Here is a 23,826-nt window from a genome sequence, read left to right as displayed (position 1 = left end):
TGTCAGAACTTTTCCCAATAGTTCTCCTTAGGGTAACGGGAGAACACAAACTAGCGTCCTCCCGTCACCCAAAGCTCAGTATACGGAAAGCATACCGAGACGCCGCAGCCGGGACAGATCTCGACAATACTGTCTGGATCCACTCAGCTGCGAGATTGACAGCTGGCTCTGCCTATCTAGAGACAGAGCCAGCTGTACCCGCCCCCCTCCTCTGTTCATTTCGCTAGTCAGCGCTGGAGGATCGGACGGGGAGGGGGGGAATCCCTGCAGGGAGCCGTGAGTGACAGTCACGGCTCTCTGCAGGGAAAGATCGAGAAGTGAGCGAGCGCCGGTATGTGTTCGCTCACTTCCCGATCTACTGAGCCGACCGGTGACAGTTTCATTGTCACAGGTTGGCTCAGATTATGAGGCTGAGTAAAAATCACTCGCCTCATAATTCTCCTTTAAAGCGGACCTTTACACTCAAAAATCGAAGTGCCAGTGAATTCTACCAATTCATCCCTCTATGTATGATGATTAATAATAACATAGACATGTCAGGTGTAAAATGCTGTGGTTTTAAAATATTTACACTTGCAGAGTATTTACTTCCTGCTTTGAAAGGGCAAAATTACTTCAGTTTGGCAAAGCAATGCACACTGGGATTGCCTTGTCATCAGCAGAGCATTGCTGGGAAATCTCATCTCAGAGAAAGGCATTTTCCTCCCCTAAGATGATGTGCGTGGTCACGTGTCCTAGTCACATGTGCCAGAAATCCAGGAAGTAATAGGAGAGCTAGTAATCTGCCCTTAGTAAACATTGCCACTGTCAGAAGACTGGGAAATAGAAACAAGGTATGCAAAGAATACAAAGCCGGCAATTATCTAGAAGTATGTGTTCATAGATTGTCATTACTAAACATTTATCAAGGTGTGTTTGTTGTTCTCTTAAAGATATGGGTAAAGTTCCACTTTAAGAACAGGAATAAAGGAAACAAAGAAGAGGTTACATTTAGGGCAACTCTTTATTGCAACCAGGAAAAACTTACACGGGAAATAAAGATTCCATAGGCCATGCCTGCCCCAGACTGAGCAGAGATCTTTACAAAGTATGATGTCATGAACAGTACAGCTTTACAATAGAAAGTAAGCATACATGCTGGGACAAACTATTTCAGCATTTATGAACTCTAAATAACAATGTCCCAGGGAAACAAAATAAGATCCTGATGTTTCTACAAAAGGTTCGAACGTTCTTTAAAACCGGCCATGGTTAGGTCATGGTGCACTGTTAAAACAACAAATAAAAGTGATTGTATCGAATAGATTAAAACAGCATCTGGTAGGCGTGTACCTGTGAGTGAAATGAAAAAACCATACATCTCATCAACCCACTCCAAGCAGAGAATGACTGCACTGCAGGGCCAGTTGCTATTGATCAAGAAGCACAGATTAGATTTCTAGAACTAATTAAACCGAATTCCGATGAATCCATATAGTAGGTTGTCGGATTAAAAGTCACACAATGCTGAGTAAGCAGAGTGCTCTCCAACTATCACAGCACAGCTAAATAACCTTGGTAGGAATCATAGTTATCGTTTTCTCTGTTGCTTGGATAGGAATGGAAATATTTTTTAGTGTAAGGTCAGTGTACAAGAAAGCAGAAGCACAGGAAGAAAAGAAAAAAAAATATTGGACATACATAGATAATGCTTAAGGTCAACTCTAGAGCACCAGATAGGACTATGCTTGCACGAAAATACAAAATGTCAAGGTGCACAGTATACAATACGCCAGCAAAACACAATGGAACTGACAACACTAGAGAAGTTAAACAATCTTGCTACTTTTTTTGTTGTTGTTTTTAGGTGTTTTGGGTTTTTTTTTATTTGTTTTCATTTTATGTGTTGTTTTCATGTATTTTTTTTTTTACATTTATTATAATGACAGAGATGGAACTAGAATTAGCAGCATGAGAAAACAGGCAGGAATCGTAGACCTCTGTCCAGAGCTGGTATGGTATGGCCTTGACTACAATGGATACCATTCTGTATGGTTTTTCAACACCATTCCTGTTAAGGAGGCCAGGAATGCACCGCACTGGATGCTGGAACTTCCAGCCTATAAAAGGTGTCAGAGAAGGTGTCAGAATCTTACTTTCGGGTGTGAAGGGCTGCTATTACATGACAGACACTGCTTGTAACTGGGGACATGGGGATATGCTGCCCTCTTTCCTAGACAGGCCACTATTGCATGTAGCAATCTCCATGCTCCCAGTCTCCGTAGTGCTATCTTCATTGTACAGCCTCTTGATCCCATCATAGAAGTCGTCAACTTCCATCTGCTCCACTTTACGCTTGGTGGAGGCCTGCTTGCAGGCAGCCGGAGCTGCTAGCCGCTGGTAGAAGAAAGTTGCTCCCTTCATAAGAGCTCCTGGTGTGCTTTTACCCTGTTTGTGGACTGCTGGCCCTGGGACAGGGGAGGGACGGAATTGGTACTCTCCTCTGTTGCAGGTCACCAGCATCCTCTTGAAGGGACTGTAGACATATACAGCGTTGGGAGGCAAGGAAGCCTGCAGAGGGGAAAGGTGCCGTGCTGCTTCTTCCCGACAGCGGAACAGCTTGGAGCTATCCATCTGTAAGAGATCAGAGAACTAGTAAAAAGACAGATCCCCCGATGGCTGAGAAACACCATAATACAGCAAAAACTGGAACACTGCAATGTCACTATGAGAATAAAAACTTCAAGGACAAAAACCTCTATAGTTGGATACAATTTCCATAACAGGCTGCTGTACCAACCACAATATACCATGCTTAGGATTATCCTATAAAGTGGATCTATAGGTAAACCCTTTTTTTTCTAGTTTTGGATAGAATAGGAAAGAGTTTAAACCCCCGGGCATTTTTTTTTTTGTAGCGGTCTGTGTACAATTGGGAAAATGTCATTTCAAATCTTGTTCCAGAGACTCAACAAAGTATGAGCAAATCTCCCAACGCAAGGAGAATTCTCTTCTTAGATAGGCGTCTCCCCTGAAAGATTTCCCCTAATCTCTTGTTATAGGGGCAACACTGACATTTTGGACTTCCCTTTTTATTCTCGGTGACAATGGTCACCAGTACCAAAAGAGATTGTGAATCTCCCTAAAGGGAACACAGAGCCAGCAGGTGGTCACATCAAGCCTGGTATTACGGGAATTCAGATACCTGCTTTCTGCTGAGCTCCGACTACAGACCTAACAGGCTAGGAGCTCAAGGGAAACACAAAGTTGAATGATTCAGAAGAACAACCCACACCACTCCACCTCTCAGGGACAGGGCTACCTACAGGTGAAACTCGAATAATTAGAATATCGTGCAAAATTAATTGCAGTAAGTGCTGCAAAAGGGGCCCAAACCAAGTACTGAGTACATATGCATGCTTGTACTTTTCAGAGGTCCGATATTGTTCTATGTACAATCCTTGTTTTATTGATTGCATGTAATAATCTACTTTTTTGAGGTTGTAGATTTGGGGTTCTTGGGGTTTTGATAAGCTGTAAGCCATAATCATCACAATTATGACAAATCACGGCTTGAACTATCTTGCTTTGCATGTAATGAGTCTATCTCATATATCAGTTTCACCTTTTAAGTTGCATTAGTGAAATAAATGAACTTTGCACGATATTTTAATCGAGTTTCACCTGTATATCTATTGTCTTCAAGAGCAATCAACAAGTGCAGACCAAGTGCTGGGCTCTTTACTAGACAGCCCAGTATGTTCTCCAGTCATCATTAGGGATGCAGAGTATTTGGGCGAGTACTTGTACTCACCCAAATTCTCCGCTGCCTAGCCCAATACTTCAGCTTCTGGTAATAGGAAGCCGGGCAGCGAGTCATTACACTCCGCCTGGCTTCCTTAATGGGGCTTCCGGTATCGGTATTTGGTATCGGCGAATACCGAAAAAACAGTATTGGTGCATCGCTATACTTCACAGCCTCAAAAAAATTTAATTTAGAGTTTTCCTTTACAACTCACACTAAGGGCCCAGTCACGCCATCAAGAGTGCGTTCGGCCTCTGGAATTCACTGGAATGCAACCTGGCCGGTTCACTTTGTTTCGAGGCAGGAGGAGGCGTGGAGGTGCATTGAAGTAGTGCATGTAGCTTTTTTTGCAGATCGCACTGGACCGGAACACAGGCCACGCGTTCGGGTGCAGGCAGTCATACCGCGGGAGGGGGGCGTGGCTGCGGTGCCATTCAATGCACTGCCACGCCCCCTCCGACTCCAAAACAAACTGAGCCAGCCGGGTTGTGGTCCAAAGGCCAAACACACTGGAATGCACTCTTGATGGTGTGACAGGATCCTAAACAAGGAAATAATCCTCCGCACTTTTAAAGTGATTTAACAGTGCTATTTACAATAACTAGGCACTCAAGAGTTCTGCACCAAACTTATCTTATATGTAACAGAGGACAGCCATCTTTTTAATGCTGGTCATTAATTCAAGTTACTATGTCTGTTTTCACTTCACCTGTAAAGCTTTTTTTATAGACTGAAGTGGGTCTAAACCTTAAATTAATTAAATCTGGTTAGCTATAGCACTGTGTATCATACAAAATGACCATTTTGTTTTCATCCACTGATCTCCTCAGGTCTACTTCAGCCACTTCCAATCTACATGCACTCACTCCAGCTTCAGCCACACATCATTGCTTTGGACCAGTTTCCTGACGGTGACAGCAGTGGACCATGCCTGAGCAATGTGTGTCAACACAACCGATTCTAGTATATATTGGGACAGCATGCAATACATTGACAGTACAGGAGCACAATTGGAAAACAGTTGTCATCCTAAACAGGAAGTGCCAGAACAAGGATTTTCATGGCAGGATCCCCAGGGAAAGCTGTAGTTTTTAAACAACTTTTACATTTACATTAAAATGTTAAAGCATGTATGAGATACTAAGGTTGGGTTTAGATCTACTTGAAAGAGTCCCACACATAAGAATATGTACATTCTCATATTTACTATGCTGTGGTGAACGTTTAAAAAGACTTTCCACGACTAGTAAGTAAAAATGACTCCATGTGCAAGCAGTCCATATTATTATTGAATATTTAACCTCTCTGAAATGGCAGTTTTCTGGTTTCATTGATTACAAAGCAATAAGTAATTAGTGGGCCAATTATAATAACTTTGTGTGTGATACCATGCCCAGAAGGAAAAGTTGATATTTACAAGACAGTGGGCTTTAAAAAGGTACCAGAAACACCACTTGTGATTCCATTAGATTAAAACGTTTTTTTTTTATTGTACATAATCATTAAAAGCATAGATATCAAAATCATGTTAAGAACACATAAGTGTTCCAAAATTAGCTACCTAGGAACTGATACCGGCCTATTTACATAACTAACACAGGCTACTACTTGGGTCCGTATATAGTCTGATGTAGGTTAAGGCCCAGGTATCACCACAGGTCTCTGTTCCTCTGTGCGTTTCGCACCCATTAAAGGGGCTTCCTCAGGAAGAATGGATGCTCTGTATATATGGCCAAGGAGGACAACAAGGTAGTGAACCAAGACCAGAGTACACTCCGAATGCAAATATTGATGACCTATCCAAAAGCCAGTTTCCCATGGAGAGCCTCAGAATAGATACATGCAGTTGCACAAACACGGCAGGAGACAGATCAGCACGTCCGTCAGCTCCCGCCGTGTGTCCCTTCATAAATATGGCCGTCAGCGTCCCAGGCAATCACATCACAAATCGAGACACCCGCTGATAGCCTATTAAGTGCTCAAGCGCCTGAAAACGCGCACATGCGCATTGATCAATTTTATGGAGCCGGCAATAGGAAGCAGCTAGAAAAGCCGCTAAATCAATCACAGGCATAGAAGATGGTACATGTCTATCCCGGCTCCAGAGCTTGCATTTAGAGAGGGAACCCAATAACTATATTCATACAAGGATCTCTATCAACATATAATAATAATTTAAAAAAAAGGAATAATAAATGATTAAATGTGGGGAAATAAAAGGCATAAAGAGCCTGGTTTAAATTAGCTGTCCACATATGGAAGAAACAAGGCAGTGTCATCCTTGCACGGCATGACCACAAACAGTTATCAGGCAGAGACATATTTCAAGAATTGTGCTCTATATCCCATGAAGATACTTCTGAATCCAACACTTAAACTACTCAGATTAGCGGTTTCTTGAAATATCAATCCATAGTTTTGTCTTCAAAAATATATATCTCACAATGTACATGTTGGATTTGTCATGTAACAATGGGACATATATCAAAGATCGTGTTTGCGGAAACTATTCAAGGAAAGGCTTAAAACTCAAGACATCAGTAAGTCCAGGACTTAAGCCGGCTTTCAAGTTGTAAATCCACCTTGCTTCGCAGCGTAAGATTTTAGTCTAAAAAGTACCCCCTCTGGGGTCTGATTTTGCATGTTGTAAAACAAAAAGCTTCATTAAAGAAGCATTGAAATTGTTGTCAAGTCCCATGTGTCGACAGTGAGCCAGGATAGACATGTACCATCTTCTATCGCTGTGATTGAAGACCTCTAATTGGGGTAGACATTTTCCCATTTAAGGGGAGGTAGACGTGGTCTTGGTGCTATTTTATGTTGGACTTCCTTGATTATCTGCTGTTGAAAAAAAAAATAAAAAGACTTTTGTTTATGGAAAAGTCCTGTATGAGTGCTCTGTTAGCTCCCCAACATTACACACTTAAAAGTGCCTATCAGTCGATTTGATTGATTATAACATCCTCTTTGAAGAAGCTGTGGATTATAGAGTCTCGAAGTGATTTGGAATGACGAAATACCAATTCAGGTGTTTCTCAGATATTTGCTACCAGTGGCATCCTTTAACAAAAGGTGCCTGTGTTTCCAAAATCCCTCTCATTTCTATGTGTTGGCTGGTATATCATGTTAGAAACTTTAGTGTCAAACAGGACTGCCTATTAGTGGTTTGAGTAAAGTATTGTTTCTGTTTGCCCATATGTACGTTTATATGCAAGTTTCAAAAATGCTTGACTATAGCTGCGTTGCAGGAGTCTTTTTGTAATTGCCTAGCCTCATGTTCAAAATCCTCAGGACGTGACTCTTAAGTACTCACTGTAAGGTAATGCGGCTTACCAATGGTTTGGGATGAGAGCTAATAGCATGCAATAATGTGTTTCCCGCGATGGACTTGCGGTAAAGAGTTGTTGCTAATGAGCCATTTTCCTGGATGTAGTTTACAGTATCCAAAAATGTTCTTTGTTTTTGATTGCGATGCATAGTAAATGTAAGGTTGAAATCATTAATCATTAACTGTTGTAGCAATATCTCCAATAGATTTTTAGTCTCTGTCCATGCCATTATTATGTAGTCTATGTAACCTTATCAGATGAGGATGTTTTGTACAAAAGGTGTCGTATGCTGTTATAAAGTGCTTGAATGTCTACTGCTACTAGCCATGCTTGGTTACGTTTAAGTAATGCGAGGGTGCTTTACATCCAGGTACTCCTATGCATGTATCCATTTTGAGGCTCCCCATAGGAAACTGGCTTCTAGATAGGTCATCAATAGTCGCATTCGGAGTGTACTCTGGTCTGCATTCACTACCTTGTTGTCCTCCGTCTACGGCCTTGGCGATATACACAAAGGATCCATTCCTCCTGAGGAAGCCCCTGCGAAACGCGCAGAGGAACAGCGACCTGCGGTGATACCTGGGTCTTAACCTACATCAGACTATATACGGACCCAAGTAGTAGCCTGTGTTAGTTATGTAAATAAGCCGGTATGCGTTACTGGGTAGCTAATTTTGAAACACTTTTAAGTGTTCTTAACATGATTTTGATATATACTGTATGCTTTTAATGATCATGTACAAATAAAAAAAAATAGCGACCTGCGGTGGTGATACCTGGGCCTTAACCTACATCAGAGTATATATGGCACAAAGTAGTAACATGTGTTATTTATGTAAATAGGCCGGTATCAGATCCTAGGTGGCTAATTTTGGATGCCAATAGGGATGCTTACAATGTAATGTCTTCCTTATATTGTAAAGCGCTGCGCAAACTGTTGGCGCTATATAAATCCTGTATAATAATCAATGTATAATAATAATAACAAAGATGGACACGTATGTGTTTTTAACATGATTTTGATATACATGCTTTTAATGATTATGTACAAATAAATAATGTTTTTTATCTAATGGAATCACAAGTGGGGTTTCTGGTACCATTAAAGCCCACTGTCTTCTTGTAAATATTGAATTGATTTCAAAGCACGCTGGCAGTTTTTCTAACGGCATGTCTGATTGCCAGAGTAGTGTTCTGATAACAGTCAGTACAAGGGTCTAAAGCATGTAGCCTTTTCTCACTCAGCCCTGTGGCCTAAACAAGGAAAAAGGCTTAATTCACCCAACTGCACTAAATGGCATAGATGGGTGAATCTTTCCTTCCAGCTATTGTATTCTGACAGCCAGCGCCCCCTGCTATCAAAACACCCCAACAGAGACTGCAGTTGCTTGTTTGCAGTGAATGTTAGGCCAAACATTTTTGGCCCCACTTTCTTTGACAGAAGTTGACTGAAAAATAAATGTTTGTAAAACAGTGATGCTAATAGCAGGACAGTCAACATTCGTGCAGTCAGTATAAGGGAACTAGGTTCACTGTTACTAGGGGGAAAAAAATCAGAAGGGGGCCTTTACATTTTTTGTAAATAAAGGGGAAATCACAGGAGACGTTCTGCACAATGCTGGAGAGAGTGTGGGGCAGTGGGCACCCTCCTACACACTTTCTGGGAATGCCCTCTCCTCCACGGATATTGGGTGGAGGTCTTTAACATTATTAGAACTGTAAGCTCCATCAGAATCGATCCCACCCCTGATCTGGCAGTACTGAACTTAGGGATCGGAATTTTTTCACCCAGTAGTAGAATTGTTATAACTCACGTCCTACTAGCTGCACGTCTCCTTATTGCCAGAAATTGGAAAATGCTGGAGGCCCCAACCCTCACCCACCTCTTCCACCTGGTACAACTCCCTTACAAGTTTGAAAGGGCTATAGCATCTAATAATGACAAACTCAAGCAGTTTGATGCCCTCTGGCGACCATGGACCAATTGGTTTCCCACAGTTGAACGTACTATCCACTAATTCATCTGGCTCCGTGGTTGGGATATACTTCCCGCCCGATTTGGGCAGGGAAGGTTGACACTGTACCTAACACATGATAGACGAGAGTGTTACTTCTCTATCCATTGCCTTAATTATAGGCATAGATGTTGTGATAGGCGGAATAAGCCACTTACGATACTGACTGGGATCCAATATGCTCAAATTTAGTTTTTGTGTGTTTTGCTTAACTTGACGACTGTTATACGCTGTATTTAACCTCAGCACAATGTGTACATATGTGACTATGCACACAGGCAAATGTTTGTCTGAATGTTTTCAATTTTTGTACTGTTGGAAAACTTAATAAAACTTTTTTTTCTGGTAAATAAAGGGGAAATCCCTTTCAAAACGTGGAATGAGCAGCCCACCTGTGCAGTCTGAAGCAGTTTGATGGTAAGCCCCAGCCAATCAGGAAGTAGATTTTCCATATCTAGGCTGAGGACAGCCAATGCCAACATGGAGCCCTTGAATTGCAGGAGCTGGTGAGAAGCGATGCACTGAAGAAGCTGGCGGGTGAGCAAAGTCAAGTGCTGCGATGGATTTATCTCCGGCATCCTGTCTAACATCTGAGGACTGTTGGTCAGTGCCATGGCATGGAACTGCATACAAGAAGAAAAAGAGATGAGTGCCAAAGCACATATCATGCATAGATCAACGTATATCTTTTTCTCACTAGAGCCGTTATGAATATGCTGTATCATACTGTCTTAGTGAATGTATTGCATATCATCAGTTAAGTATACTATATCTTGGCTTCAATTTTGATTGTAACTCATCATCGCTAATTGAAGTGGAAGAACTTACATGGTTACAAAAGGATACAAATGCACCTGAGTCGGACACCTCAAGTCACTGAGTCAACAAAGTTCATGCTCCCTGCTGTTTGGAAAGCTCTAGTTCTAGACTCAGCAGGGAGCATGTCAGAGGTCTACAGTGAGACCACCGTTTGCAAACAGAGAGCAAAGGTCCTTCTTTACAGCATGCTGGTAGGGGAAAGGATTTTCTACTCAGGAAGCAAAGGTACCCCTGTGGTTAGCATGATGACATCATCAAAGTAGCAACCACAATGATGCTGTTTTCATACCAGGCACAATGATGGGAGTACATTCTGTATGATTTTTATGTTTATAAAATGTCAGTAGCATCGTCAGTGCACAGTAGAGGCCCAGGTTTTTTTTTTATAGCTGAATGACAAGGGACAGGGATAGAAAGGGGCTTGATCGTATCAAAGCCCTGTTTACAGCCTGGGCAAAGGATCCAAGGTGCTTCACAGGGATCACTCGGAAGACTAAAACATGTACTTGCAGGGACCACAATGTATACATTGTCCAATTACAGATCCCTACCTCTGTGCAAATGGTCACTTGTATTCTGTAATTGTAGATCAGCATCTGTCCCTTTCAGCCATATTAATTTTGCACATAAACAGGTAACATGAAAAACAATCCTATACAGGTCAGTTATATAAATCCAAAGCAGATATAGAGGCACTCATGGGTCTTGAAATGGAAAGAAGTCAAAGCATAAGCATTTTATTCTCAACTTTTCGATGGAGCTCAGTCCATCTTACTCATAACAAGTATCTTGAGAAAGATGGACTGAGCTCCCATCAAAACGTTGACCATAAAACACTGATGCTTTGACGTCTTTCTGCTACAAGACCTATGAGTGCCTCTATATCTACTTTGGATTTGTATGGATGTTTTTGTGGGTGAGCACCCGGGCATTTACCTTACAAAATGGAGTGTGGTGGCTATACCTGGGACAGGTCAGTTATATACATAGTAAGGCAGGGCTGGACAAATCCCAGGAGCCAGGTCGCCAAACATGTGTTTTTGCTTTAGGCCTGGTTCACACCTGGGCGTTTTACAGTGCGTTCCTACGCTCTATAAAACGCTCAACATGTGAAAACCAATAATTGCCTATGGGCATGGTTCCCACCTGGGCGTATTTCAGCGCGTAGGAACGCGCAGAAAAACGCCCTACGCCCAAAGAAGTACAGGAGCTTCTTTGGGGCGTAATTTCCGCGCGTATCCATTAGGATACAGCTGGATAGCCTTCGGAAACACACGTTTGTCGCGCGTTTCTTTTACCGCAAATCGCGGTAAAAACGCGCGGCCCGAAGCGCGCATATTCCGTACGCCCAGGTGTGAACCCAGCCTTAAACAAATAAAATCTAAATGAGTTTGAAAAATAAGATCACGCTTAAGAAGAAGGTATTTACAATGTGAAGGAAATCCAAAGGTGTTGCCGTGTGAAGGTCCCAGTTCAGTTTGTCCAAAATAATCCTCTCCATCCGGAGGACTTCAGCTGGAGAGCAGCCACAGTGACTTTCCTGTGTCAAAACCTTCAGAACAGGAATCTGCTGCAAGAAAAAAAACATTGAGGATGCTTTATTAAAGGATTTGAGAATGTTCACACAAAACAATGTATTTTCTGAATTGAAGATTCAATACAATTATCCAATCATGCGGGGGGAAAAAATAAATTCCTGTTTGCATCCTTCATCTGCACCTGATTGGTTAAATGAAGTGAACTGAATATTCACATGATTAATTGTGTGAACATTCTCAAATACTTTAGTATTACCAGATCACTTCATTGCCCTCTTTCTTTCACTAGTAGATAGTAAGATGGTTACTACCACTGTAGACTGAGGGAAGCATACTACTAGTTGTTTGACTGCTTTTGGTAGGCCATATCATGTACTTCTCAGCCTAGGATAGCTGCAATCAGCTCACTGGCCACTACTGCTGCAAAGCAAATGAGACTGATGAAACCTAATCAGCTATCAGAGTTTGAGCCTAGTAGCAAACATGAAATGTGTACATGAATGTCATAACTGTTGCTTTGATCCTACATGTCTCCAAATTGTTATTTTTTAATGACACACTGCCAGGGAAAGATTATGGATATGCCACTCCTATGCCCATAAACTATTTCTAAGTGACCATCACATTAGTGTAATTAGGACTCACCTCATCCTCTTCAATGGTTTTAGTAGCAAGAAAGAAGCAGCTGATTGCAATGCACCGCAAGTATTTTGGATGAGCCTGTAAAGTAAAAGTCAAAATGATATTTGGATATCCATAGCCATCCTATTACTGGAGTCCCCATTATTTTACATCCAAACATACCCAAGAATGGAATTCAGCTTTTCTTTGCCATTGCAACCCCATTTTCCCTGTCTTGGCATTGCAGGAGTCCCATTGATGTAAAATTGGCTAATACTACATTTTAAAACAGCAGCAGCAAGCAAGCAAGCAATGCAATAAGGGGCCAATCACAGGAGGTTCTTTCTGCCAAATCTAAATAGAATGGAAGCAGTATGTATAATTGCATATACAGACCCCTAATACCAGAGTAAACTAGATCCTTTCACGTTGTAGATGTGCTCATCAGATCGAGAAGAAACAAAGAAAAAGACACATAGTGCGTACAATCCAAAAATATAACATTTATTAGATAAAAACAGGTACTCACACAATGGCAAGAAATAAAAGATTCCCACAGGGGATTCTCGATCTGATGAGCACATCTACTATAAAGTCTGCTTCAAGGGACTGCTTATGCTGTTTGTACACATTGCATCGCATTGTTTGATTCGTTTTGGACTTTATCTCACTGTGTATGTTATGTGGTTTGAGTTCAGCCTATAATCATTGTTGTATTTTTCACTTTTTATATTTGATGATTTTTCAGCTCGGCACATTATTGCATAATTACTTACAAGGTAGTTGTAGTAATTTTGTTATGGTTTAAAAATAGTATTTTATAATAGTACGGTGTTGTAGTGGTTAGCACTTCTGCCTTGCAGCAATGGGGTCCCCATTTTGAATCCCGGTCACTCCCTGTGCGTGCGTGAGTTTCCTCCTACACCACGGAGACATGCTGGAAGGTTAATTGGCTCCTGTCTACATTGGCCTTGCATGTACTGTATGTGAGATAGGGACCTTAGATTTGTAAGTTCCTTGAAGGCAGGGACTGATGTGAACGTGCACTATATAAAGCGCTGTCTAAATTGTCGGCGCTATATAAATACCTATAAAAATAATCAGAAATCTCTCTTTAAAAACAGAAATGTATTTTTGACTAGACGTGTGTTTGATCAAGCAATCATGTAAATAGAAAGCGTCACCAGCGAACCTGTATCTTGGTCAATAATCTATCTTCTTTATTGACATATATTCATATTAAAAATTGAGGAAGGATGTGTGGCCCCGAAACGTGAATAAAGATGGATTATTGACCAAGATACAGGTGTGCTGGTAATGCTTTCTATTTACTTGATGTACACGGCACCATCCACGGTTACTACAGCACCCTCTTTAGCTCCAAGGGGTTCCGGAGTGCAGACGTTTTTCTCAAGGTTATGATCAAATAATCACGGCACAAAACTTCAAGCAATATATGCTTTTTCAATTATGACATATCTCCAATTTCAAAGAAATCAATGCATTTAGATAGATGGTGTCAACCCGGAACTGAAATGATTGGATTCGGGTGGATATTGATGAAGGTCTATTTGTTGTTCTGCACACATTTAATAGGTATTTAAATGTTTCAGCATTTCTCAGTAGAAGCAAGAGGGGGATAATACACAACACAAAATGATTACCTTGACTGAGGCTATGAATCGGTCCAAAATACTTATGGCCAGAGCGAGTGTTTCTGGGTAAACCTGGAACTGGTGTCTCAACTCGGCCAACCACTGGATAACTTCATCCCGCTGTTGTGGAGAAATAGCTGTATCCTGTGTAAAACAAAAACAAACCAGAGGTTTGTTAATAAACCTTGTCAGCATCTACTTTGTCAGACTATGTCTCTGTCCAGCTTACTGGTTTAATTCAGGAATGCATGCAACTTTCAATTGACTATAACAGAAAAAGGTGCATCAGATGCCTCACTTTGACCAGACCAAAGCCTTCACAATCTGAACACAAATCGATAAACTCAAGTCAGAAATTCTAGCAGCTAGCACACTGCTTCCATCACTGAAAAGTGAAAGTAAGGTGTAAGTATTCTACTATTGTACAACTTTATGCCTTCCATTATACTGAAAAAGAACTCCATCCAAGTAGATGCAACTCTAATTGTACAAACAGAAGATACCTTTGTTTTGTACGAGTTAACCAGATGTTGTAAGAATGGGGTAAAAACAAATGTTCTTAGTGTAATTTCTCTTCTGGTCAAATGCTCTTCAATATGGCCAAGTTATGGCCACTAGATAGAGCTGAGGATCATAGGAAATAAATACATGTGACAAGAACACTGGAGGAAAAAGCATATAAATGTAACCATTGCTATCCCCGTAGTATCAAAGATCACATTTATATGCTTATTCCTTCCATCCTTCTCTTGAATTATTCATTATACCTCCTTACGAAAATGTATTTATTGTATATGATCCTCAGCTCCATCTAGTTGCCATAATGTGGTATTTTCATCATTCACTCTGTCCTGTATGAACATACCTTTTGAAGAACATTCAACTAGAAGATAAATTACACCAAGAACATTTGCTTGTGCCCATTCTCACAACAGCTGAGTAATGCATTTAGAATAAATTTGCAAGACGAATAAGCTATGCAAACATTTTTATAAACAGAACCTTAGGTGTATCAAACCATTAAGTATCAAACTGCCATGTTATTTTCTTTTGTAACAAAAAACAAAGTTTTCCCCCTTTTTTTCATCCAATCTCCTCTAGCCCCTTTTACCCACTAGCTGTCATTATGCACTAGCTCCAGCAGCAGCTACATGTCATTGCTCAAGGTTAGCTTCCTATTGGTGACAACGGTCTGATATACCTGAGCAGCGGCACAGCCATTTATAGTTTCCACCAAAAGTGCACCTGACAAGTTGACAACACAAAAGATCAATTGGGAGAGAGGGACAGATTGTGGTCAGCTTATAACAAAGTGGATGAAGAAAGGACCTTCATGGCAGAATTACAAGGTATTATTTTAATGAAAGATGTACATTTAAAAAAGTTGAAAATGACTTTTTAAATTAAATTAACAAGTTGGAGATTTTCTGAGATTCAGTGATTGGCTTTTCATATACTAATAAACTTACAAAATGTCAGGTTATGTGGCATGTGTTCTGTTTTTTAAGCTGTAGAATTGCCTATGCTAAAATCAGCACCTTGTGGATTGTGAATGGAGGATCATATCATCCACTGTTGGATCAAACTTCATTACCTGTAATTACTATTTTGCAGGATTGCTCGCATAGACAGGAGATGAGGATTGACAAACACAACTGAAAATAGTCAGTCTGAGACCTTCTGTCCAACTAATCTCAAGGGGAGGAGTCAGTTGTCTAAGATGGATTCCAGACTGACCAATCTTGGAGGGGAGTCGATTGCCTAAAATGTATTATATAGGCAAACTGTTATTCTTTTAAAAGCATAGTCCACAGTTCTGAAAATAAATACATTTATAAATGCACACACACTGAAAATAAACATGTGCATTTATTGTTTTTTGCATTGGAGCCTGCAGAGCATTGCAAATCTGATCGGTGCATCATGGGTGCAATGAACAGGCTCCTGCAGACTTTTCCCCTAGCCCCAGGTCAGTAGCAAGGTACAGGCCTACCGAAATGGAGGTGGAGGAAGTAATCAATGGACTATAAGTGTGGTAATTTCACTTGACTTGTGCTCCATTGAGATCTGTGAGTCTTGACATTGTGACAGGTGGGACTTGTCTTCTGTTCACATGCACAGCCACAGTGAATTTAGACCAAAACAGAAGCCTGCAATTCAGGTAAGGGTGGTTTCAGGGTGGGGAGCTGGGGAATGTTGCCATGTTTCCTGATACAACCTAAAATATGGATGTAACTTGAAGCATGGTCACAAAGGTGGACTATTCTTTTAAAAGCAGGGCCAGCTACTAACCTACTCCATGCAATGAGAATGTTGAAACAGTTGTAATTGTTAAATTTCCAGGCCTTACACAGAACAGTTATATGGTGGTTAGATGCTCTGACTGTTTTATTTCTATGACCAGTCTTATGTCCATGGTCAGTCTTCCAGCCACCAGTCTTATTTCTGAATTTGTTGTCTTGGAGTCTCACAACTCCTGCCTTATATTCGATATTATGGAACTTAGTGTTGGATGCAGTGATTTTATTTATTTTTTATTACGCCCTGATCTGGCAGACAAGTCATATATCAAATAAAAAAACCTTACATGTTTATATTAGACATATACTGTAAAGTGTGGTCATTCTTGCCTGTGTATGTTCACTATGAATAATGACACGATATCACACCATCCACAATTGCGATGTAAGGGTTTACACTGTAAGCACTCGTTCTATGCCCAAAGCGCTTCAAACTCTGAAATTAAACGTGATCGTTGTCATTCTCACAGGCTTACTCGTGTTTTTTCTTGCAGTTCATAAGTCACAAGGAAAGCTAGCAGCTTCAAGAATTAAAAAGGCCTTACATGTGCATTTTCGGAGTACAATAGCAGTCATGCCCCTGGATTAAGCAGACAAAACAGCCTTTGCAATCTTGACAAAATAATGATCAGCACTACAAACCGTACCTTCTGGCGATATGTTATTGCCATTCCCATACAATATGTTCTGTGGGAAACCACTAACATCACTACTTGTGGAGGCTGTGTAACTTCAAGCTTTAGGCGTCATTTCCAAGGCAGGTCTAATTTACTGGTTCCTGTGCCCGAGACTCTAACACATTGATATCTATAGTACTCTTCTCTTTTCTGGGTGTTCTTTTCTCTCATGTCACCACTTACTACTTTTCGTTTTAAAGAGTAATTGAGCTCTGATTTACTGTATGGAGGTTGCCACATTCGTAGAGACAGATCTTTGCTTCCTCATGTCAGATGCTCCAACAAGGAGTGGGCAGCAAATTAAGTGACAGTGACATCACCAAATTTCACTCCAAATCTCTTGAAAGTAACATTCAGAGGCAGCAGTGCCTTAGAGCTTACACTGCAGATATACAGGAGAGTCAGAGGCAGCAGTGCCCTAAATGTCCCACTGCAGATATAGACATGCTCACATACCAGAAAGAGTTATTTTAAAGGGAAAGTCCATCCAAAAGTTTTTTAGGGTACGTGACGATCAGAGCTCTCACAAAATACCCAGTGCTTCCGAGTATGGAGCTCATGACCATCTCTTGTAAATTTACTACATGGGAATCAAACAGACTTGAACACTTATCAGTTTACAAAACTAGACGCTCATCTCCGCTCCGGTCTCTGCTTTAAAACATCTCTTCACTGCGTATGCCGGTATGATTGCAAGACCAGTAGAACTTGCACTTGGTTTGCACTGCAGAACAGGGTAGTGGATGAGCACAGGAAAAAGGGGTACAAGTGGGTCAGGGGGAGTGGGCTCTATCCCTTTACTCTGAATGGGGCAACAATCTCTTTAAATAGAAACAAATAAGGACTGTTTGATATGGAACACTGATGGACTTTGCTCATTCCCTTCTTTATTAAAGGTATTAAAAAGGTAGAAAGGAATGTAAAGTGTACTATTTATTGCAAATTAGCAGACCACAACAGATTCAGAGACAGGATCTAGGGGGGAGGGGGAGGTAATACCACATAGATCTCCAAGAGATGCACGTAGGAGCACAACAGACTTACAGAATTTACCTACTTCAAATATCATTTTGGGGTGGCCTGGCACTCTAGACCAGGGGTGCCCATTAGGTCGATCGCAATCTATCAGTCGATCACAAATCGATCCCTGGTAGATTGCGATGTACTCTCCTCCTGCCGTGGAGCTTCTCTAGATCCCCGCTGCTCTCCTCCATCTGTATTCAGCAGGGATCCGAGAAGAAGTGAGCGAAGCGCTACAGCCGGCGGCAGAGGACGGAGCCGCTATCACAGCTGCACGCCGAGCAGCGAGGAGAGAGAGCCGCTCGGCCTGGATCTGACAGCCGGCGGCTCTCTCTCTCCTCACCACACATGCTGCTGTCAAAGCGGCTCCGCCCCCCGCGGCTGAAGTATGAAGTACTTCCCTCACTTCTCCTCGAATCCCCTGCTGCCTCTGCCCGGGAGAGCAGCAGAGATCCAGAGGAGAAGCTAAGCCCCCCTGTGTGCTATAATAATAATAAAAAAAATTGTTTAAAAAAATCCTGGAGGCAGGGCGCTGGGTGATGTCACACGCCTGTTGGTGGGGGCACGTTTTCTTGCCTCGAGCGCAGAAGGAGCTAGCTACGGCTATGCTCCCGCGGTGCTTGTGTGGCTGCCGGCTAATTGTGTTAGACGCCGCAGACGGAAAGGGGCAGGGCATCTCCCTGTGTGCAACATCGGCCACACGAGCACCATGGGAGGACAGGACGCCGGCGCCTCTAGAACGCACTGGAATGCAAGTCGGCCGGCTCCCTGCGTTCAGGGGCAGGAGGGGGCGGGGGGTTGTATTGAAGTCAATGGCACCGCAGCCATGCCCCCCACCCACAGTGCGATCACCTGCCTGCATTCCGGTCCAGTGCAATCTGCAAAAATAGTGCTTGCAGCATTTTTGCAGATCGCACTGGACCTCAACTCAGGCACTAATGTGCCTGCGTTCCGGGTGTGGGCGATCGCACTGCAGGTGAGGGGCGTGGCTGTGGTGCCATTGCAGCTCCATGCTCCCCCCCCCCCCTGAATGCAGGTGTTTTTTCGTTGGTAGATCTCATTGAGCTTCTCATATGCAAAGTAGATCTCCAGACAAAAAATTGTGGGCGCCCCTGCTCTAGACTGTCAGAGCAAGAGTAGCAACTGTTCAAATGAGTCATAACTTTTATACAGTCAGTGAAGTTTATTATATTATTATCAATAATTACAAAGCTGCATTAAATTGTGTCTTTTATATCTGCCTAGAGTTTAGCTCTAATGGTAAAACCATATTGATCACTATGTTATTTTGCTCCATTTTTCATTTGTCAGATTAAAAATGTAACAGACCAAAAAACAAATCCTTCTGGAGCAGTGCAGACATGCAAGCATCCATAATCAGTGTAAAGCAGAAAAGAAATGCTGGCAGTCACGCCATTTGATTGCTGGGTAATTACTAATGCAAGCTTTATTTCGTGCTTAGCTTTTAGAATTTCCAGCTAGGATCATGAGATACAGGCTATGAAAGGAGGCAAAAGGCCATGCACTAGCCTTATCTTATCGCTCCATAGGACATGGCAAGAAGTGTGTCATCTGAGCAGACATTCTGTGGGAAGACAAGCAAAGTGCAGTAATCAGATTCCACTTCTGAGTCGCTCACATTGCCAGTGCACTGTGATCAAAGTTCACAAGACCTGCACAGTATCAGTTATAAATCCTGGCAACCTACCCGCAATTATTCCTAATATACTAGCAATGTCTAAATTCAACATTGTATTATCATCATGCTGAGTAATGGCAAGGAGGAGGAACCATGCCAATCAGCTGTCTGAAACGCTTAACTTATTTTGGTTAGACACATGGCTCCATTTCAAGGAGTTTACAAAGCAGGAACTGTGTCATCATAATTGGTATGATGACGATTACTAGAATAACCGCTTCAATAAATGTATGAGTTTGTCTTAAAGTAGATCTAAAGCGTAAACTTTTTTTTTTCTATTTTGGACAGAGTAGGAAAGTGTTAAAGTAAAACCCCATCAATGTTTCGGTGTTCCATTATAGAGATTTCCCTTCACTTCCTGTCCTGCAGACTCAACAGGGAGTGAAAGAAAAGCTTTCCAAAGTGAGGGAAATACCTTCTTAAAAGTAGTAATTAGAAAAAGTGTCCATGTGGGACTGTTCTGGCGGTAGGTCAGCATTTTGGATTTTACCGATACTGTTAGCCCCAGGGGCCATGGTAACCAGGACAAAGAGTGAATTTCAGACTACTCTGTTTCATGGAGATATTCCAACATCACATACACTTCCTGGTTGGTTTTTGGTTCAATCCAACCAAAAAGCAGGTGCGAGACAATGGGCATGTGTACAAGTAGTTAAAGTAGAACTAAATTCCACTGTGTGGCAGTGTGTTTTGCACAGCGTCCTTGTACACTATGGCACACTTGCCTCTCAGTGTGCCCTCCACCGGTGGTGACAGGTTCAAGCTGCAACAAACATACAGATACCTTGTCGCACTCCTTACCGGGAAACCCCAAATTAGATGAGGGGGGGTGCTCGCAGTGACTGCGGATGGCGCCGCCAATAGAACAAAATAAATGTACTGCATTACTTAAGTTTTTGCTTTAAAGATAGATTGTTTTTGTTGATTGCCATAGGTCTTGAAAATAAAGACACAGGAGGCTTCCACTGCTGACCCTCCCTTCTGAAAATGTTAGCTGCCTGGTTGCAACACTGACATACTCACTTTACTGCTTTAAGATCCTGACCAGGAGAAAGCATAGAAACAAGGACGGTTTATTTTTTAAAAGCATCAACTAGACAACTAGGATGTTCAGGAGGTCATCGATGATCGAAACAAATCATGGTTATCTTATGATAGATTTACTTTAACGTTCTTGTGATAGGGATGGCCAGTTGAAGTAATACCCAGAAAATATGTTCAACAAAACCCAGAATCACTTTTGCTCTCTCATTGTGAAAAACAGATATTATTTCTGAGGTTCTTGCTTGTTTGTCTCGTTTTTCACCACTTAGAATGCTGCTATTCCTGTCTATGGAATGGAGAGGCCACCTATACCATATAGGAAAGAGAGTAAATGGGGCAGGTTTTTTTTTACCCCACTGAACAGATGTTCCCTAAGCTGGTAAGCAGTCAAGAGACTCTCCATAAACATAAACTGGTCCCCAATATGGCCACAAATGGACACATTAAATAACTATTTTCTCTAGGCTTATTACATAATTTTCTGTTCTGTTTACCTACAGCTATGCTATCTATGTTATTCAGAGTACTGGCCTAATCTACAAGTTTAATCTCCAAAACACATCTGTCAACGCCCTGTTGACTTGTTATTTTTAGCAGGTTTTTTCTTAACCTCTCCAGCAGCCTCAGTTGGCCTTACAACTCTCCAAGAATGTGAAATTACTATGTCAAGTATTGTTAACATTCAAAATTCTCATCCTCATAGCAAAGGTTGATTGTTCAAGACATATTTCTCAGAAACAGAAAAGAATGATTGCTTGAGGTATGAGAAATAGATCAGCGCTCTTCACACTATCAAATTGAGAATAACCATACTGCAATACATTAGGCTGCTTGAGAAAACAAAGGGTCATTGGACCTTGCTCATCACAAACCCTCATAACCAACACAATAACCAATAATAATTTATGATTGCAGGAGACACTGGTCTACCACCACCATTGGACCAAGTGATTTCTTTGACCTAAGCAGATTTACAGTTTCGGAGGTTCAAGTAAATATATTTCTTTGTTATTTTAGATCCTAGACAAAAACAAGCACTTAACCCTTGCAGTGCGGGAGGTAGCCCCACTGCAAGGGTTAATAATTCTTCTGCCCGGAGTTCTACTTTAAAAGCTCCCGGAACTTAGTGGGTTGCATACCCATTATAAATGTTGCATTATCTAGTAAACTATCCAATTCTTCTATTTCAGTCAAAGCTGTAAAATATCAATGCACTGCACAGGCCAAAGAATCCCCTTGGTCAAATGGTGGTGGTAGACCAGGGTGTCCCACAACCATAAATTATAGGTGTTAGTGATGAGGCTTTGTGATGAGAAAAGGTCCAATGACCCTTTGTTGTTTCTGCCTGGAGTTCTTCTTAAGAAACAAAGACAGAAAATGATTGTTGTTGTTTTTATTACTTCCTTAAACTAGGGAAACACTGATAACGACTATGCTCCGATACTGAAATTAAGATTTTATCTGACCGGCAGTGCCACGGAGGAACATGGAGCCGGCTTCCCGGCCAATCAGTAAGCCAGGTCGCGGCTGATCGCTAGCGGCCCGGCTTCCTGATTAGCTGGGGAGCCGGCTCCATGCTGTTTGGCTGGGATGCGGGCCAATCAGCATCAAGCTGGCCAAACAGCATGGAGCCGGGCAATCAAGAAGCTGGGCAGCTGGGAATGGCACACTGCCCGGCTTTCTGATTGCTCGGGAAGCTGGCTCCATGCTACCGGAAGTACTGGTATCGGTACTCGGTATTGACGAGTACCGAAATATAAATATCGGGACTCGATACCAAAATAAACCGCTATCGGTGCATCCCTAGCGTAAACATTTAATATCTGAGGCCATGCAAGTTAACCTTTATATGTTCTGTGTCTCCACATGCATACACGTAATAATGCATACATCAAGCAAGTACACCATCTATATTGTCCAGACAGCACCCAGGTAAATAAGAACTGGATGGAAAAGTTAACAATACCAAGTACGATTATTGGAAGATAATCTGCATGTGTAGCTGTATACACTTTACGCAGTGAACTGGTAACTTTGTGGTCAACTTCAAAAGTGAAATCAAGTGTGTCTCGTATGTGAACTTTAAAAACCAACATAATCCCATAATCCACATGGGAAAAATGGTTTAGCTCCCACACTAAACAGAGCAATACATGAAAGTTATACAGATGCTTGTAATTTGTATTCTGGGTAAGAAATGAGCTGGTTTAATTACAATACACCTAAACCTCTATAAAAACAATATACATTTTGAGAAAGCTTCCTCTATCTGTACAATTCAGGAATTCTTAGTAATTAATCACAGAGATGTAGTCCATCCATTACTATGCAGATGTATTTTTTTTAACTTAAATTGTGTATTAAATTATGTGTTTATCAAGTAGCAAAAACACTTAATGAATTCCATGTTGTAGACATTTTTTTTTTTTCTCAAATAAAGAAGAAATACTAACCTGGTCCTCAGTCCTGCGGCAGTCCTCACCTCTCCCCCCTTTACTCCGGCTGTGGTATGTCTCTCCGCATCCTCAAGTTGTGATTATATCAGAGGAGCTTAGACTGCCGAAGCCCGGAAAAGGAGCGGTCTAACAGCCAGGCGGGATTGAGGCTTGGATTAGTATTTCTTCTTTATTTGAGCCCCCAAAGAAAAACAAGCAGTTAACCTTTGCAGTGCGGAAGTAGCCCCATGGCAATGGTTAATTTTTCTTTTCATCAACTTGGAGTTCTTCTTTAAAGGACAACTGTACATTTGATACAAGTTGTCCTTTAAAAGCAGTGGTTCTCAACCCGTGTAACCTCAGACCCACATTTTTCCGTGGTCATTAAGTCACGACCCATAAATAATTTCTCGTTCGTGGTGATACCTAGCATGTGTGGGGCAATCGTTGTTTATGCACACATACATGCCCCACACATGCGTGTTTATTAGCATGCAGATGGCGGGGCAGCAAGGTTGGTTTTAATTTTTTTTAATCACTTATTAAAATTTGTTTCCACTTAGCTCGCGTGTGATAGCAATAAAGTTAACAAGCTCCTATGTGAGTGTATGGAGGTGACAGGTTTTGTTTTTGGAGACATCGGGGGTCTTTTAGACCCCCGATGTCTCCCCTGCACTCCAACACAGGTAATCGAGCACAGCATTATGCTCGATTGCCTGTGTAGCCTGGCTTGTGACAGCTGAGACAGGAAGCACTGAGTACAGCGCTCCTGACTCGCTGATCACACAGAGCAAAATCGGGGATGGACGTTCCCTGGTCTGCTTTCCATCCTTAATGAATTTGCCATGGTCCTGGGTCCCCCAGAAGAGCGGGGGCCCCCGAAAACCACA

General features: G+C 41.8%; 1 protein-coding gene across 1 annotated transcript in view; it reads right to left on the bottom strand.

The window, feature by feature from the left end:
- Nucleotides 1-984: 984 nt before the first annotated feature.
- Nucleotides 985-23,826, bottom strand: part of CCNI (cyclin I) — a 43,167-nt gene continuing 20,325 nt past the window's right edge. Inside the window, exons 3-7 of the mRNA XM_018576190.1 lie at nucleotides 13,771-13,905; nucleotides 12,131-12,205; nucleotides 11,377-11,517; nucleotides 9,521-9,751; nucleotides 985-2,613 (exon numbers count right to left, since the gene is read on the bottom strand). Of these exons, the coding sequence (XP_018431692.1) occupies nucleotides 2,158-2,613; nucleotides 9,521-9,751; nucleotides 11,377-11,517; nucleotides 12,131-12,205; nucleotides 13,771-13,905 (1,038 nt within the window). The 3' untranslated portion in view covers nucleotides 985-2,157. The remainder of the gene's footprint in view (nucleotides 2,614-9,520; nucleotides 9,752-11,376; nucleotides 11,518-12,130; nucleotides 12,206-13,770; nucleotides 13,906-23,826) is intronic.

This window comes from Nanorana parkeri, unplaced genomic scaffold (assembly GCF_000935625.1).
Source record: "Nanorana parkeri isolate BGI_ZX_2015 unplaced genomic scaffold, ASM93562v1 scaffold59, whole genome shotgun sequence".
Classification (NCBI taxonomy): Eukaryota; Metazoa; Chordata; class Amphibia; order Anura; family Dicroglossidae; genus Nanorana; species Nanorana parkeri.
This window is presented reverse-complemented; position numbering and strand designations above follow the sequence as displayed.